General features: G+C 32.2%; 2 protein-coding genes across 3 annotated transcripts; both read left to right on the top strand.

Annotated features, from left to right (window-relative positions):
- The first annotated feature begins 3,801 nt into the window (after positions 1–3,801).
- Positions 3,802–4,281, top strand: LOC133030552 (uncharacterized mitochondrial protein AtMg00310-like). Its single transcript, XM_061103337.1, has one exon. It carries the CDS (start codon positions 3,802–3,804, stop codon positions 4,279–4,281), a length of 480 nt encoding a protein of 159 aa, XP_060959320.1.
- Positions 4,282–15,449: 11,168 nt separating this feature from the next.
- Positions 15,450–18,695, top strand: LOC133030250 (scarecrow-like transcription factor PAT1). 2 transcript variants are annotated; one of them, XM_061102791.1, is made up of 2 exons: positions 15,450–15,547; positions 16,501–18,695. In XM_061102791.1, exon 2 carries the CDS (start codon positions 16,748–16,750, stop codon positions 18,410–18,412), a length of 1,665 nt encoding a protein of 554 aa, XP_060958774.1. In that variant the 5' UTR covers positions 15,450–15,547; positions 16,501–16,747; the 3' UTR covers positions 18,413–18,695. The 2 variants fall into 2 exon arrangements, with proteins under 2 accessions (XP_060958774.1, XP_060958773.1); XM_061102790.1 differs by having other exon boundaries at positions 15,530–15,983.
- Positions 18,696–19,370: the final 675 nt, after the last annotated feature.

Raw genomic sequence — 19,370 nt, 5'->3', positions numbered from 1 at the left:
GACTATATTGAAAAGATCAACTCTTTAATAATTCTTGGCATCTTGTTGACCACGACTTCTTCATCTTCTTGCAGTATAGAGAGGATTAAAATTTGGCACAAGTATATTAACAAGTTCACAAAAAGATTTCACCTCATCAACTAATTCACCACATCCATCTTCTCTTAATTTTTGAATGAGAGTCTTAGTAAATGAAACAAGATGCATTGTATTTAAAATAAGACTGAAGTCGTAAAACTTATGAAGTATATTAGAAATCTCCAGAATTTTTATCATAAGATGCAAAATGAAAATAAATTCAAAAGAAGTTACTTTCTCATAGGATCCATCTGCATGTCCTCGTTGAGCAAAAGTAGTTATATCTTCAATAATATTCAATAAAACTTCACATGTTGCACTAAATATTTTTATCAAACTAGAAGTAGATTTCAAATGAGAACCACAAATGAGTATCATCTACCCTTTGTTAAGAACCAATTCGATTGAGTCCTTACCCTCTTTCTAGTTCATCAATCTCAAGTAAACAAGTAGGTGTTGGAATTATTTTACCAGGATCTTAGATTTACTAACAAGTATGTTATTTAACATCCTAAATATGAACTTCTAAAATGATATAAAATAAACACATATAAAGTATAAGAAACCTTACAGTGGTTGCAGCGGAATATAATGTCTCCTTCCACTCAGATCTCTAACCCTTGTATCCTTTCTGTAGCAGAGTATCACCAAGATCTGAGTCCGAATCTCCTTCTCTTGAATCTGGATTCTTCACAGCCTTACACACTATGATTGAGTACTACTTGATGTGTGTGGGCACTCACTCATTCACTATAGGCTCGGTTTAGAAGAGGGAAGAGAGACAGAGGTTTCGGCTAGGGTTAGTGAAGGAGGCTCAAATTTTATCTGAAGGAATGAGATGCATCATCTTTTCCCTAAAGCCATCACTACCTATTTATAGGAAACCACTTAGGGTTATGTTAGATTTAATTAGCATTAAAATATTAGAAAAATAAATGGTAAAATCCATACATATTGGCCGGCCAAGGAATGGATAATGGGCTCCACTTTGTAATTTTGTCATTTTGTCATTTTCCTATCTTATTTTCTCAAAAACGCCAATTAAAAATATATAATTAGAACTAAATTTTAAATATAAATAAAATAAAAAGTAAAAAAAAAATTATAATAATATTGAAGATTAATTATAAATTAAAAAATATATTAATTATGGGGTAATTTTTAAGGATTTGATTTGAACTATTAAATTAAATTAAAGGCTATAAATTATAGTTTCTATTAATAGGTAATTGTGTAATTGTGTTAGAAAGATGGGTCGATCAAAATTATGGCTGGAAAAGAGTGTTGAAAAGAGATAACATAAGGAAATATGGTTTATAGTACTAAACTTATAGCAGTGAATGAACTATGTCTCTCATTTACTAATTAATGAATATTTTCATTTTTCTTAAAACGGAAAACGATAATATAAGAACATATGGTTTATACTAGAATTATACATGAATATAAAATAGAAATGTCAGAAGAAATAGTACGTGCACATCATATGGAGTATTAACTTTTACATAGTTTAAATTAATAATTATTATAGAAAATTATTTACTATTTATAAGATACTATCGTTTATAGTGGTATTAAGCACTACAAAGACCATCTGAATATAGATGGGTTAGATTTGTGGCTAGAGCTTATCTAACTTAAAAGTCCAATTTTTTTAAAAAAAAATTATACAATTTTTTGCTAATTTTTAAAAATATTATATTTCTTTTTTTTTTTTTCTGAATAATGGTCAAAAATATTTTTTTTTCCAATGCAAAATTTAAATATTATACTAATTTTGACAAAAAAAATAATTAAATTTGATACCGAATTTATTATTGTGCTCCAATACACAATATTCACTGAAAATTTATGGCAAACCTTAATTATCAACAAATTAAAATATTATAATTAAAAAATGTGTATTATATTTATCATTAAAGACCAATGATAACACTAATACTATATCCATTAGGATGCTTTCTAGTGTTTATCCAATCTAGTGTTTAATATAATACTTTTTTAATTAATAGAAGATACTAAAAAGTGAAGGAAGAGAGAGAAGAAAATAAAAGATAGGGTTGGAGGAGGTGAATGTTATTGTTAGGTGAAGTGGAAAGGAATGAAGCACTTTCCTACGTCATTTTTTTTTTTTTATTTAAGCGTTTATATATTACATTACTTTTCTACGTCATTTCAAACTTATACGCCTTCACTCCAAGATTCTTCAACCTCTTCATCTCAACCGTGGGATATGGGTCACTGTTCCAGGGTCCCATTCTATGTTAGATCACCTTCACTAACACCTCAAATTACCAAATTACCCTCCATTCACCACAAAAAAATAACCCAATCCTTTCTAACTTTACCCTGGTTCTATTTTGTAAAATATTCTTTCTAAAGGGAAGAAAAGAAGAGTTAAGCTCTTAATAATGTTCTAATCATGTTTTTAAGGTACTTTATTCGTTTTATTAAGAAAAAAAAAGACCATTTTAGTTGTTGTTTTCATAAACTCTCACAGTAAAATTAACCCCAAAAAGAAGTCTTGTATTCTAGAATAAAATAGGAAAGACTGACTTATTTTTATTTTATTTTTTGACTTTTAATTAAACAAAAAGATATTCAGAAATGCTAATGAATGTTTTCTTCTTCTTTCTTCTAAATTTTCTCATCTCAATAATTAAGATGAGAATATTATTAATAATTTATTATATTATTAAATTAATATAATAAATAAATTATAGAAAATATTAAAATGTAGACCCTGTTTAATACCTAAGGCTAAGGTCAGCATTCACTGATTTCTTTTATTAATTTTTTTTTTCATTTTTTAAATTTATATTTTACTCTTACATTCATTTTTTTTAATAACACGTCCATATTATTCCTATTATTAAATCTCAGCTGTTTTTTTTTATTTTTTAAAAAATATATATTCTTTTTTTGAGTAAGGTCGTTGGTAAAAATGAAATCCACAATGAAAGAAAATTCTATTTTGTTGCAAAAATTAAAACTAAAATTAAAAATACATGGAAATATATGTTAGTGTCTAAAGCTCCTAATTAATTGAGTTGATGTAAATTTTCATAAATTTTGATAAATGTCAAAACTCCCGAACTTAAATTACGGTTTGCTAGCGACTAATATGTATGACTAGGACTAGTCATCGTTTTACATAAATAACACATTTGTGGCTTAGGATATTCATGGCTCTTTGACCACTAAACTTCTTGACTTTTGGTCATATTAAAATAAATTTTTTCTTTTTCTTTTTAAAGTGGATGAGATGAAAAATAATTTGAGTAGTATTAATTATAATTTTTTTAGTCACTTTTTGTATTGGAAATGGAGCTCCTACTATTTCACACATGCTATTTGCTGATGATAGCTATGTATACTATCGTGCTACTGAGGACGAGGTCGATAATGTGCTTAGATTACTCCATATTTTTGAAATCGCTTCTGGACAAAGGGTGAATTTCTCCAAATCATCAATATTTTTTAGTGCTAATACTCCTTTGAATTTGCGTGGCAGACTGTGTACTTGTGTGGGTATGGTGGCAGCTGATGAAAACAGTTTCTATCTCGGATTACCTTGTATTATTAGTCGTAAAAAGATAGCGATCTTAAGCTTCCTTAAGGAAAAATGAGAAAAGAATATTGAGCTGGGAGGGTAAATTTCTATCAAAGGCTGGCCGAGAAGTTTTGTTAAAAACAGTGGCCCAAGCCCTTCCCAGCTATGCCATGTCTGTGTTTCTTATTCCCCTTGAAACTTGCAGTGAACTAGAGAAACTTATGTCTAAGTACTGGTGGGGTAACTCAAAGAAATCAAGAGGAATAAGCTGGATGAGTTGGAATCATTTGAGCAAACACAAGAGTTCGGGTGGGATCGATTTTAGGAATTTGCATGACTATAACTTATCCTTCTTGGGCAAACAAGCTTGGCGATTGTTAACTAATGAGACGTCTCTTATTGGTCGAATTTACAAGAGCATGTACTATCCACAGGGAACATTTCTTTCAGCTGTGATTGGCAACAATCCTAGCTTCATTTGGAGGAGTATTTTTGAAGCACAACCGATTATTGCAGTAGGGGCACCTATTCGTATTGGTGCTGGTTTGTCTGTCCCAGTTTTAAATTCTCCTTGGCTTTCGGATACAACAAATCCGTGTGTGATCAGCTCTCATCTAGGACTTGTTGGGGTGATGTTAATCAGCTCATGACAGCTGATAATACTTAATGGGATGTGGAGGTACTAAATGATCTTCTTGAACTTAGAGACCGTGATCTTATTCTCAATATTTCCCTTAATCCATCTAATATGGATGATGTTTGGTTTTGGCATCATGAGAACTCGGGTAGCTACTCTGTTAAGAGCTGCTATCAATGGCTTCAAGTTTCTAAAGGCATATGGTTAGTTGATATGGAGTCGGTTCTTTGGCGTTCGTTGTGGAAAACTAAAGTCCCTCCTAAAGTAATCCATTTTGCTTGGAAAGCCATCACTGGTTGCCTGCCTACACGAACACAGCTTCACTCAAAACATGTGTCTGTGCAACTCAGTTGTGTCTGCTGTTCTAGAGAAGAAGAGTCAATTTTTTATGTGCTGGTGTCCTGCCATTTTGCTCACTCTTGTTGGAACAGATTTGGTGCGACTCTTGGCTCAATCTCTGTCACTCAATTTGGTGACTGGTTGCTGAAAGTTCTGAACCGTGGCCAACCTGCTACGTTTGAAGAAGCGTCGATGGTTCTTAGGCTATTTGGAATGTTAGGAATGACTTGCTTTGGAACAAGAAAGTCTCTACTGCTGCTGAAGTCATTATCTCCTCACATTCAGTTCTAAATCAATGGAAGTGTGTTTGTTCGAATCGCTTCGAGCCCCTCCAATATTGAATAATTTCAGTAGCACTAAACATTGGATTGCGCCTGGGACTGGTGTCATTAAAGTGAATGTGGATGGTGCTGTTTTTGCAGCAACTCTTGGTGTGGGCTGCCTTGCTCGAGGTGATGATGGTCGACTTCTTGAGGCGTTTTGTTTGCACAAAGTTGGGTGTGTTCATCCTAGTTTGGGGGAGGTCATTGGTGTCAAAGAGGAGCTAAGTTGGATCAAGAAAAAAGGATGGGAGCGTGCTATTATGGAAACAGATTCACTTGTGGTGGTTCAAGCTCTTCAAAGTAATGTTATTATGCAATCTGTTTTTGGTTCAACTATCACTTATTGTCTTAATTTACTAAAATCTATGATGCATGTCGAAGTTTGTTATGTTAAATGATCTGCTAACAATGTCGTTCATTGTCTTGCACACGGTGCTTGTTATTGGTCAGATTATCTTTTTGTTGATAGCAATGTTCCTAATGCTTTAATAATGTTGTAATGGTCGATTTGGCTGTTCTATCTTAATGAAGTTTTCTCTTTCCATTCAAAAAAATATTTTTTTGAATTTTTCTTATGAGTATTGTTATTGGGCAGTGGTGCCTAGCATTTTCTATAGATGGCACCCCACGATTAGTTAGTGATATTGCTAAGAAAATAATTTCTTAAATTATATGAGACCCGATACTTAATGCACTATGACAACGAAAAATGTACTAGGCACCAATAGTGACTCTTAGCAATTCTCTATTTTTTTTATAGTGGTATTCGTTATTATTATAATACTATTACTATTCTTGTAATTTTTTTAAAAAAAATTGAATAGTTTAAAATATCAAAAATAGAATTATATTAGAATTTACCACACTTGTTTAAAAAACTTCAAACATATTTTCGATACTAAACTATTCGAAAAATTTCTAAAATTTACAGGTGTTATAAAATAATATAAAGTAGATTTGGACATCCACATAATTATTAATATTTATAACACTCCCCCTTGGATGTCCATAATAACTGCCTTATTAAAAATCTTGCTGAAAACTTGATCAAAGAAAAAGAGTATAGTGTAAACTAACTCCCCCTCATTTAGGCATTTGTGGAGATCTTCTAATCGACGAATTTCGATCTTGTCTGCCGTCTTCTCAAATGTTGATGTTGGTAATAACTTTGTGAATAAGTTTGCAAGATTGACACTTGATTGAATATGTTGAACACCAATATGCATTTTCTTTAAGCGTATAAAGAAGAATTTCGAGAAATGTGTTCTAACTCTATCTCCTTCAATGTACCTCATTTTAGTTGAGCGATGCAAGCAATATTATCCATAGAGAATTTCTTGGGTTGATACTTCTTTATTGAGTGCAATCTATATGTTTCCCGAATATGCTATGTCAATGATCTCACTCACACACATTCTCTACTTGCTTCATAAAATGCAAGTATGTTAACATGATTTATAGTTGCCTCGTTAAAAACCTTGCCAGAAAAACACAGTGGGACAAAATCTGAGCTAAGGTAAAAAGAGTACACTATATATTTCATATTCATAACTATTTGCAAGTTGCCTCGTTAAAAACCTTGCCAGGAAAACCCATTGGGACAAAACCTGAACTAAGGGAAAAAGAGTGCAACATGAATATGTCTCCCCCTCATGCACATATGATCCATAATTCTTTTGGTGATAATATATCTCATAAGATTATTGTTATCACTTTTAAAATATCACCATATATAATCTTTGATCATATATTTTCTATAACTCTTCCAGAGTATGTATGGACTTCTAAATTATAGATGAGGGGTTCGTGGAACATTAATCTTTATCCAACTAATTGTATCATTCATGTGTATATACAATCTTGTTCATACTAAAATTTAACATTTCAAGTAGATATGAACATAACACATTAATGATAATATAAATTTTCGTTTGTGACAATGATGGTACTCCAAGACCATATATTTGTTCCATCTTGTTGTATGATCTTAATTTTCATATCAAATGATCATATATCTATAATTCTTAATACATATGAAGTACTTCAGGACTTCAATACTAATGAACAAACTTTATACATTTAATATTTCTCGATATACAAAAGAAATAAAAGTTTGTTTTTCAATTAATCAAAAACTCTTAAAGAGTCTATCACAACGTATAATTTACGTATTTATACTGCATAGACAACCATACATATTTTTCAAACAATAATTTACTTACATGTCTTTATTTCATACAAAGATCTTTGTCATATAGTGCGCGCGACTTAGAATTTATATCACTTAAGACATGTATTAAATTCTTCTAGAATTTTTAGATAAAGCTTATTTCAAATTCTCACTATATTAGGAGCTCCAAATAAATAATCTTTTTGTTGCAACTTTTATGTGACGCTTATAAATCCTCATAAAATATATTCCAGGCTATAATCAAATCATGATTATATTTTCTCAATATTTAAGCCTTACTTCAATCAATCTCATGTCTATGCAAACTTTGTACAACAATTCATTATGTACAAATACATATATGCAAATTTCTCATTAGAAATATTTATTTGCACACCCTACAGGTCTTACTTCACTTTATGTGAGTAAATTTGCCTGGATTGCGTCATAATATTTTGGCCAAAAACAAAATGTATGTCGATGATTCTCGACAAATCTAATACAATGATCCTTGCTATCTCATGTTAGTTTATTGCATATGCACACATTCAATATTTATTGTCGACAAAAATTTCAATAAATGATAATTTCCTCCCATATTGACATAACTTATAGAGATCTCTTTAAATTACATATTTTCAAATATATTTATCATTTATAGGTACCTATAACGAATCACTTCAGGGATTCAATTATGATTAAATGTGTTATGTCTAACTTCTCTTGGGAGTCTCTTCGAGTACCGTTTTCATCACGGTTATCATTTTAATACTTTATAACATTAAGGTATCTCCATGAGTACCTCTAGATTTAACAACTTCAGGGCAAATCAAATGAACATTTACTAATAATTTCTATATTGTTCATTTACGCTTCAGGCGTTTTCAACTCATTCTATCTCAACTTTGAGTAATATTGATTTGCAGTTGGTATATATCATTGTGAACTATATCGTTCTTATATACTTTGTGCAAGGATAATTTTTTAAAAATTATCATCGATCCCAACTGCTTCTCTCCCCCTGATCGAGAGAATTTTAAGAAATTGTGATATCTAATAATATTAATACACCTGTAGGGATTTCAATATATCACAATGAATCAATATCTATTTAAACTCATATATATTATATGACATTGAACTTCAGGTTCAATAACTTCAGTTTCAAGTTCAATACTTATGAACTTAATTCATTTCTAAGAATGAGTCATACGTGTATAATTAGAAATACATAAATTTACACATTTTGTAAATGCATGATCATATAATCTTATCACATCGATAAGAAACTATGCAATAAAAATCTAACAATGGCTCAAGATTGTTAAAGAAATATAATTTAAATATTTTCTATGTGCAAATATATGCACATTCTTCTTTTGAGCCTTATAAATTAACAATGAGAAGAATCTTTTGGTTCTTCAACAAAATTTAGTCAAATCCTTTGACAATTTATTGCATATGATTTATCATGTCAAAATAATTCAATTAATGAACTTCAGGTTCACTATAATTTGTATTTCAATGAAACTTTCAAAGGTAATGTAAATTTATTACAACATAATCATTATAAGTTTCATTTTTATATACACGAATAATATAATTATATTATTCTCCAAAACATATACACTCTTCAGGAGTCACTATTATGTTTATCAAATTTTATATTTCTTCAAGAATCACTATCATCAATTTAATGATGTGTATTATATAAAATGTACATAACAACTTCATCATCTTGTTATAATGGTCAAATAGATATAACCATAGTATATCATACATTTTTCCTGGTATCTTTTTAACAAGTCGTCTAATTTATTTAGACTATTCATCAGTCTAATTATCATGACTTGATATATTATATATTTAAATGTACAACCAGTACATATAATAAGTCATCTCTTATTACTTTCATAACTAGATAAAAGTTATACATCTAGGTACATACAAAGATATTTTGCTACTCAAAGTAGCAATTGTATGTAAGAGTACTTCTTCAGGAAGCTTTTCAAATAATCATTTTGTGATTCTTTATCACTTTGATTATATTGGATCACTAACAAATATTAGTAAATTATCTATCCACTTTCGGGAATATGCAAACTGAATTATATAGTAACTATATATATACATATCCTGTACTAACAATAGTTTGAAACTATTGATTTCAAGAAATAATAAAATATGCATATATTAATTTGCTTCTGGCATTACCAATATATGTGAAATTTATATTCTTTGAAATAGAATTTCATGTCTATTCATTCTCTTCAGGGAATGATATTTAAATATTCTAAATGTACAATCAATTTGTACAATTCACACTTATTCAATAATCAAATATACTTTTATCTTGATTATAAGTGTGTCCGTACTACAGGTACGCGACCACTATTATTAAATTCCACACGTGATATATAAATTTCATGCACTTTGATTATGTGTGGTATCTCATCTTTTAGTTGTTTCCACTTTTTCTGGAAATATTTGAGTAGTAAATAATGTCATTGATTATTTAAAATCATTACATTCACTTCGGAGAATGACGTTGAACAAGTAGAACATTATTATAAATTTCTTAAAAATTTATACTTGTTCATCCATAAAAAATATAAGAAATTATTCAACAATTTCTTTTACGATATTTCAAAGAATATATGAATGCAATTTTTGCGTAGTCTCCAAGATGTATGCAAAATTTAATCTCTAACATATGTCAGATTCAATAATTTCCAACATTGCAAGTAATAACAATGTATAATAACATGACTAATACGAAGAATCTTTAAAAGTGATTGACTTCAATTCGTATCATTCTCTGCAGGGAATGATGAACAATAAATATTGTCTCATGTATTTAAATAACATTAGTCATGCTCATTGTTATTCTTATACTTTAATGTTTCAATGCAATTTTCTTAACATTCTTTTTGGGTATTCAAAACCCACTATAAATTTGCATCAATAATAATCATTTTTAATGATTCTTTAGTTGTATTCACATAAATACAATCATTTTTTTTCTTCGATAAATATAAAACATTTACTTCAGAAAATGTTTGTCAAAATCTATATCGATATTAGATTATTTTTCATTGTCCTCAAAGAATACAAGAACATATATATAAATATGTATTCATCTCTTTCATTATATATTCATCAACTATATAATGAATATTACGTTTGCATAATCTTCAGGATATATGCAAGATTTTATTGAGGACGCATAATCATCAGGATGTATGCAATATTTTATCGAGGATGCATAATCTTCAGGATATATGCAATATTTTATCGATGATGCATAATCTTCAGGATATATGCAATATTTTATCGATGATGCATAATCTTCAGGATATATGCAATATTTTATCGATGATGCATAATCTTCAGGATATATGCAATATTTTATCGATGATGCATAATCTTTAGGATATATGTAATATTTTATCGATGATACATAATCTTCTGGATATATGTATAATTTATATAGATTTTCTCTATCATATCATAGGCACACATATATTGTAAATATTATGAATGATAAGGCCATTATATATATATGAAATCAATAATAAATATATAAAAATATATACATACATATATAATATATAGATATATAGATAAAAAGAAAAAAGAAACCAAATGATTCTTGAAATTGTTTCAGTCAGAGGAGTATATATATAAATATATATGTAGTGTATTTTGACTTTGAAACAATTCAAGAACTTTAACAAGATACTTACATTGGGACTTGGGCAGAGACTCATGCTTGAAGCTTGGGCAGAGACTCATGCTTGAAGCTTGGGTAGAGACTCGTGCTGATAACGTGTTATAAAATAATATAAAGTAGATGAGAGGAAAGAAGAAGAAGATGAAGAGAGAAAGAGAAAGTGAATGAGAATTTCTGAGTTGTTTATTCCAATGGGGTGAACCCCTATTTATACAAATACAAGAGTGAGATATTAAGAAACTAAGAAAAAGGGAAACTAAGGAAAAGAGGAATGGTGATTACAATTCATGGTAATAAATAAAAGATTTGGACATCCACATAATTATTAATATTTATAACAACAGGAATGATATTATAATTATAAAGAACGCCATCATGAATTTTCTTTTCTTTTTTTTTTTAATAAAAATATTTCGACATATGTTTTCGGATACATATAAACTAAAAAATTATAATAAGAGATTGACAGTAATACTTTAAATACTTTTATTAATTTTATTAGACTTCTATATTTAATTTATATCAAAGTATTTTTAAATATAATAATTTGAAACTACTCTACATATAACTCAACTTATTTTTCAGCCCGCGAACTTCTCAGTTCTAATAATATTTTAGCCAAAATTAATTGTAAAACTTATTTTTTTTAATCTTTATATTGAAATTTGAGATTTTTACACTACATATTGAAATTTCTTACTTTCTTTATTACTGTGGGTAGAATTTTTTTTCAAAAATACTGTGTACCGTGTTAAGTTTTCACTATTGTTTCACGGTTGTTTTTTAGTTGTTTTTAATTGTTTGTTTTCTTATTTTACAATTATTTTATAATAAGATAATATTTTTTTAAAAAACTTCGTGTGGTAGTAAAATTGTAAAATTTTATCCAAAATTCAATTTTTTTTTTGTAAACATCTTTTTTAATTTTGTGATTTATTCTCCTCTTCTATTGCCTCTCCTCCTACTCTAGTGCAAAATAATCTAATTTTTAATCAAATTAGTATGTTTGTTGCAAAAATGATACCCAACAAAAGAATTACCCCGATTTTATATATTTTTTAATTAAAGGATGGTAACAAAAGTACCCAATATTTTAAATTTTTATTGAATTTACCCAGTAAAAATACTCATTCGAGACTTCCGTTACCATCAGTTAGTAACTTAATATGCAATTTAATGAAGGTTGATAAGTTTTAGAGAAAATTGTAACAAAAGTACCTAGTATTTTGAGTTTCAGTTAATTTAGTACTCATTTATTTTTCACGACAAAAGTACTTTTCTTAATTAATAGAATGCCAACACCTCCATTGCATTTTTTCTCACCCCTTGAGACACTGTTCAATATCAAACCAGACTACAAGTCTTTTAGAGTCTTTGCCTATCTATGTTACCCTAATTTAAGACCATACAATAGACACAAACTCCAATACAGGTCCCAACCTTGTGTTTTTCTTGGGTATAGACTGTCTCACAAATGATACAAATGCCTTGCCAAAGATGGGAGCCTACACATCTCTCGAGATGTTCTTTTTGATAAACATATTTTTCCATATTCTAAAGTTTCTGCAAAAGAAAATACTATAAATACTTCCTCTCCCATCTTCTCTTCTGTTGTTCCTCCTACCATACAACTTGTTATTCCTCTCAATGCTCCAACATCTCCTCACCAGGATCCTGGTCCCTCATCCACAACCAATTCTATTGGGCCTATTCCCTCATGCTCTCAACATGTTTCCTCTGCCACTCCTCCCATAAACACTCAACCATATTCCCCACCAGCTATATCCTCTTTCCCTCCCTTTAATGCAGTTGATGCTACACCAACATCACCTACTGTCTAACATACCACTGAGCCAACAGTCCTACCATCTCATGAAAGAGTTAATGAAGCTACAATTATCCCACCAAATACACTTTTTCATAATACCATTGTTGCACCAATTGTATTTATCACTAATAAACATGGTATGCAAACTAAAGCAAAGTCTAGTATCCATAAACCAAGAGTTCTCACTACTTCTCTTTCACCTTCTTCTGTAAAGGAAGCTTTAAAAATATCTCACTGGTTTAAAGTTATGCAAACAGAGAATACAACCCTCAAGAAAAACAAAACATGGATACTATTAAAACTTCCACCTGGTCGTGTTCCCATTGGTTGCAATGGTTTGCAGGATCAAAGAAAATCATGATGGTTCAATTTCAAGGTTCAAAGCACGACTTATTTCCAAGGGGTACCACCAACAAGCTGGTTTCGATTTTCATGAAACATTTAGCCTAGCTATTAAACCTTTCACTATAAGAGTTGTGCTCACTCTTGCAATTACAAAAGGGATGGAAAGTGAGGCAATTAGACATTAACAATGCTTTTTTAGATGGTGATCTCAATGAAGAATATACATGATTCAACCTCCTAGATTCATAGATCCCGAACATCTTGACATGGTATGCAAGCTCAACGAAGCGCTCTATGGCCTTAAGCGGGTTCCTAGGGTCTGGTTCGAAAAATTATCAACAACTCTATTTCAATTTGGCTTCGTCTCAGCCAAAACAGACCAATCTCTCTTTGTTCGTGCTAAACCAAACTGTTGCATATATGTACTGGTGTATGTTGATGATATTTTAGTCATTGGCAACCATGATGATGAAGTCTCTGCTCTTTTAACTCAGTTGAGCAATGAATTTGCTCTGAAAGATCTTGGCCTAGTGACAAATTTTGTTGGTATACAGGTTCTGTCTATACTAGATGGTATTCTCCTCTCTCAGAAGAAATACTTACAAGATCTCATCTGCAAGTCTCAACTTCAAGGTGCTAAACACACAGAGTACACCCATGAACAGTGGTCTAAGGCTATCTAATTTTGGCAGTGATCCAGTAGAAGATGTCACTCTCTATAGATCAATTGTGGGGGCTCTACAATATGCAACCATCACTAGACCTAACATTACTTTTAGTGTCAATAAGGTCTGTCAATTTATGCATAATCCCCTTCAATCCCATTGGGTTGTTGTCAAAAGAATTGTGAAATATCTTGCAGGCACTTTAGACTATGGGTTGCATCTAAAACCAGTGTCCAATTTCAACATAACTGCCTTCTGTGATGCTGACTGGGCTTCGGATCCAGATGACAGGTGTTCCACAACTAGTTTTTGTATATTCTTAGGGGAGAATCTCATAGCTTGGAAGTCAAAAAAACAAAGTACCATCTCTCGTTCCTCCACTGAAGCTAAATTTCGAAGCTTACCTAATGTTGTGTCCGAAGTCACATGGGTTCAATCCTTACTAAGTGAGTTGAATTTTGTCCCAACCATTCCTCCTTCAATTTGGTGTGATAATCTCAAATCAGTAATGCTTGCAGCCAATCCTATTCTACATGCTCCTACAAAACACATAGAGATTGATCTCTATTTCGTTCGAGATAAGGTGTTGTCAAAACAAATCCAAATTTAGCATGTTCCTGCATCAAACCAACTTGCAGACTGTCTAACTAAACCTATATCTAGCTCCAAGTTTTCTTTTCTAGAAACAAACTATGTGTGGTCTCTCACCCCACTTAGTTTGAGGGGGGTTGTTGAGAGTTAGTCATAAAGTTAGTTATTCCCGTTGTTATTCAATTAGTTTGTTACAATGTCTTGGTTCTTTTATTGGTTTTGGTTCTTGAGCTACTTGTGTTAGCTCATTCACTTTGTATATATAAACTTGTGTACTCTATTTTTTATAACAATAATAAAAAAATTCTTTCTTTCATTGTCTTTCTTCTTACAGGAAGGCAACTATTATTAATTTCAAATTTTCAATGAATTTAAGTCTTTCTCTTCCCGACTTGTGAATTGAGATCACCCCATTAAAGAGTAATAATGCTAAAAGATATTATCTGTGTAAAATACTCTCCTGATATCATGATATCGTGACTTAATTTTTTTATTTTTTTTTTAAAAAATACCATTAAGGCTAACTATAAAAGTGCCCAAAATTAGGAGTGTTCATCAAATTGCTCAAATCGCTAGCACTACATCACACCGCCAAAAAAAAAAAAAAATACAGTTTGAAATTCTTTGCGGTGCAGTCGCGATTTGAATTTTTCTTAAACCGCGCGGTGCGGTGCGGTTTGCGGTTTTGAATTATTAATGTGCGGTTCAAACCGCACCGCTATTATAAAAATACCAATTTTTATATTTATTTAGGTCCAATATGTGAAGGCCCAACCCAAGTCTACTAATTTTTGTATTGTTGAAACTTAAACCTTTTTTTACATATTTATTTTTAAGTCTATAGTATTTTTGACAAGTGTTGCTCAAATTTTATTGTATTTGTGATGATTTAATTATTTAGTAATATTCTAAATTGCATAAACCAAACCGCATCGCACCATTTTTTGCGGTGCGGTTTTTACAATTTTTTAGTTTTACGGTGCGGGTGCAGTTTGAGAAATTGAAAAAACCGCATGTGCGAGTTGGTTTAAAAAATTAGTCGAAAACCGCACCACCGGCACAGCGAACATCCCTACCCAAAATGCTCATTGAAGAGCCATCATAATATGCTTGTTGAGGGTATTTCGGTAACTGCACCTAAAAAAAAAAAAAAAAATATGCAAGAGTTACTAGTTTCATTTTGGACCGACTGAAAAGTGAAGGGTACTTTCTCAAAAAAAAAAAAAAAGAGTGAAGGGTACATATGAGGAGTCAGTGGTTGTATTGTATCATAAGTAGTTTCAAGGTAAGCAAACTGTGTATTTGCAAAACCCAATATTAATTTCATTTTTTTATATTACAATTTAGTATAGAAGCGCGTTTGTGTTAAAAAGACTCAACTCATCTATAGTCAGTTCTTCTATATTATTTCCACTTTGTAACAAAGACTAAAGACTCATTAGTCTTCAGGGAAATTCCAAAGCGTCAGTCTCAAAGATTCTCTTTTCAGCTACAAAAAGCCGAGATTGAATACCAAAACTCCAATATTCAAATTACCTCCCCTGAATTCTGACACTTAACACTCATTTTCCTCTTTCCATTTTCTCTGTCTTCAATTCAAATCAAACACTTGCATTCGGTCTTCTTCAACACCACTCCATTTTCAGCCAGATTTAGCTTCTGGGTTTTTCTTTTTTGTTTTGTTTTGCTACATGAAAGTCAGTTGGTGTGATTCTTTTCAGGTATTTGGATTTTTGTTCTTTTCTTTCCCCTGTTTCTAGATTTCTTTCTATGAGGATATATTATTATTATTATTATTATTGTTATTGTTATTCAACACTATGGATATTCTTTTTTAATGTTGCTTTTCTGGCTTTCTGGTTGGTCGATGACTTTCATATTGTATTTTGAGGATCATTAATTACATTTATTCAGAGAATTCTCAACTGATTCATGTCATTTTACCACCAATACCATTATTAGTTGAAATGGTTGGAGTTTTAAATCAATCTCTCTAAGGCTCTTATCTTTTATCAATTCATTTAACTGGAGAATCTCAAATGAAATCCATTTTGATTTGTTCAGAAAATTGTGGTTCTCTAGCATTTAGTTAGTTAGTATTCATAACCCTCTTTCTTAATTTCCATTATCAAATCAATGAAATGGTGAAACACATCTATAATGTTGCCTCTTAATATCTTTAATGTGCGTTTTGCTCTACGGTCTTGAGTATAATCATGATCTCTACTCTTTCTGCAGGTTATGTAAAATCCAGAGTCTGCAAAGAAAGTTCAGAAATCTCAGCCAAAAGTGTCAAATAGATGGCTTATTCTGCTTCTGGCATGAGTATTTGACATTTTCTGTGAAAGAAGATCTAACAATTTTCTACATAGCGAAATCATATGAACACTGCATAAAACCTATAAGAAGCCAGCTTTTTGGCCAAAGAGATTCAGAAGAGCTACATAAAACAGAAGAGTTTCAGATCACTGCAGCCAACTCTTCAATGCAAAGATCACAAAAGCGCAGGACTTCAAACATGGCCAACAGATTATACTATCAGCCACCAATACAAGATGTAGAATCCTACTGCTTACCACAGTTTCGTTCTTTAGATGGGGAAGTTTGTTACAGCAACAGCAGCCGCAGCCAGGGTGGCGCCCAAGTCTTGGCTAAGAATTCTTTCCATCTTTACTCCACCTTGGAATCGTCCCCGGCGAATGAAAATTGTAACATGTACATTTCTCCATCGACAGTTAGCTTCTCTCCCAGTGGAAGCCCGATTTCGCAACAAGATTCTCATTCCTACCTCCCTGATCAGCGCAATTCGCCTGAAAATACTTATGGTTCTCCAATCAGTGGCTCCTGCATAACTGATGACATGAGTGACTGGAAGTACAAGCTGAAAGAGCTCGAGAGTGCCATGCTGGGTCCTGATTTAAGCATTCAGGACAGCTATGACACTGATTTTCAAAGGTTGGCAAATAATAGTTCTAATGAGATTGAGAGCTGGGGACAAATTATGGAGCCAATCTTCAAAAGGGATGTGAAACAAGTCCTAATATGCTGTGCTGAAGCAGTTTCAGATAATAATCTGTTAGTTGCGGAGCGGTTGATGGATGAGTTACGCCAAATGGTGTCGGTTTCTGGCGAACCAATCCAGAGGTTAGGTGCATATATGTTGGAAGGACTTGTTGCTAAGTTTGCCTTCTCGGGGAGCAATATATGCAAATCATTGAAATGCAAAGAGCCTGCAAGTTCGGAATTGCTCTCTTATATGCATATTCTGTATGAGCTCTGCCCTTACTTCAAATTTGGATACATGTCTGCCAATGGGGCTATAGCAGAAGCCATGAAAGATGAAAACCGAGTTCACATTATCGATTTCCAAATCGGTCAGGGGAGCCAGTGGATCACTTTGATTCAGGCTTTTGCAGCCAGGCCTGGAGGACCTCCCCATATCCGGATAACAGGCATTGATGACTCGGTGTCAGCTTATGCTCGAGGAGGAGGGCTCAGCATTGTAGGAAAGAAACTCTCTAGGTTTGCTGAAACTTTCAAAGTGCCATTTGAGTTTCACTCTGTAGCCAAATCCGGTTCTGAGGTCCAACTGGCGGATCTTGTTGTTCTACCTGATGAGGGTTTGGCTGTGAACTTTGCTTTCATGCTTCACCACATGCCAGATGAGAGTGTCAGCACACAAAATCACCGGGATAGGCTACTGAGGCTGGTTAAGAGCCTGTCACCAAAAGTGGTGACTCTTGTGGAACAAGAATCTACCACCAACACCGCAGCTTTCTTCCCCCGGTTTGTTGAGACACTGGATTACTACGCAGCCATGTTTGAATCCATAGACGTGACTCTCCCTCGGCATCACAAGGAGCACAAGGAGCGGATCAATGTGGAGCAGCATTGCTTGGCAAGAGAAGTGGTTAACATAATAGCTTGTGAAGGAACTGAAAGGGTAGAGCGACATGAGCTACTTGGTAAGTGGAAGTCAAGGTTCAAAATGGCTGGTTTTACACCATACCCGTTAAGCACTTTGGTCAATGCCACCATTAAAACACTATTAGAGAATTACTGCAATAAGTATAAGCTTGAAGAAAGAGATGGGGCTCTCTATCTTGGCTGGATGAACAGATATTTGGTTACTTCTTCTGCATGGAATTGAGAAAACAAAAGGAACTGGGGCAAGGAAAAACAAGTAGTTTTTGTTGTTTACTTATTTTAGTTTACTTTGTTATTGGTTTAACTTTCCTATGAGGAGGGTGACATGACATTAGCCATGAACTCGTCTCACATTTAAGTTAGCCGTTTTTGTTTAAAGCCATTTCCAGAGAACTTAAAAAACTTAATGTGTTTCACTGATAGAGAGGGAATACATGATTTTGTTGAGTTATTAAAGGCTTTGTATATGGATACCGAGTAACGAAATCTCATTTTCCCTTTTCTTATACCATTGTATCATGTGAGTGAAAAAGTTAAAAGACTATTGTAACACTTTTGGAAAAGAAAAAGTTTCTTGAACATATGCTAAAGTAAAGGTATTCTATATTCCATTCTTTGCCAAGTCTCGATGAAGACGTGAAAAAGTGACAGAGAACTGGCTCTAACTTTGTTTAGCCAGCCAAGTAACAAGAAAAGTAACCAAATCCATTCAGGTCACTTTTTTCAAATGCAATTAAAATATTAAGGTTGAAATCTTGCCGTGATTGAATTGAGGAGTGAGACTATTGCACGTGCAGAGATAGGCAACCAATTTTAGCAGCATAATAATGTCATTATCTCTCAATGTGATGGGTGCTAGCTGTGTGGTATATGAATAGAATAGGATACTGCAATTGGGGACCAAATAATGAATTATAAAACAGAATGTTTCAATAAGTCAACAAATGTTATTATTATACCCACCTGGCTCATCTCATTTATTCACATGTCATTTTTTTAAAACAACCAGGTGCACCAACCTTTGTACTTCATTCATGTTACAGTGTACTTACTACCATGAAAGAGTAGGAACAAAACATTAGCCTACTCAGTAGGCTAGCAAGCAATGAAATTATCTAAATCAAGGAGACAAACGACCTATTTAGTCGACATTTCAGCTTTAACCAAGGTGAAAGCACTAA

This window comes from Cannabis sativa, chromosome 8 (assembly GCF_029168945.1).
Source record: "Cannabis sativa cultivar Pink pepper isolate KNU-18-1 chromosome 8, ASM2916894v1, whole genome shotgun sequence".
In the NCBI taxonomy this organism is placed as follows: domain Eukaryota; kingdom Viridiplantae; phylum Streptophyta; class Magnoliopsida; order Rosales; family Cannabaceae; genus Cannabis; species Cannabis sativa.
Note: the sequence above shows the minus strand (reverse complement) of the source record. Positions and strands in the feature narration are given on the sequence as shown.

What these genes read in the sequence shown, in the direction of transcription:
- LOC133030552 (XM_061103337.1), top strand. Translation starts at nt 3,802, where the DNA reads ATGTCTGTGTTTCTTATTCCCCTTGAAACTTGCAGTGAACTAGAGAAA.
- LOC133030250 (XM_061102791.1), top strand. Translation starts at nt 16,748, where the DNA reads ATGCAAAGATCACAAAAGCGCAGGACTTCAAACATGGCCAACAGATTA.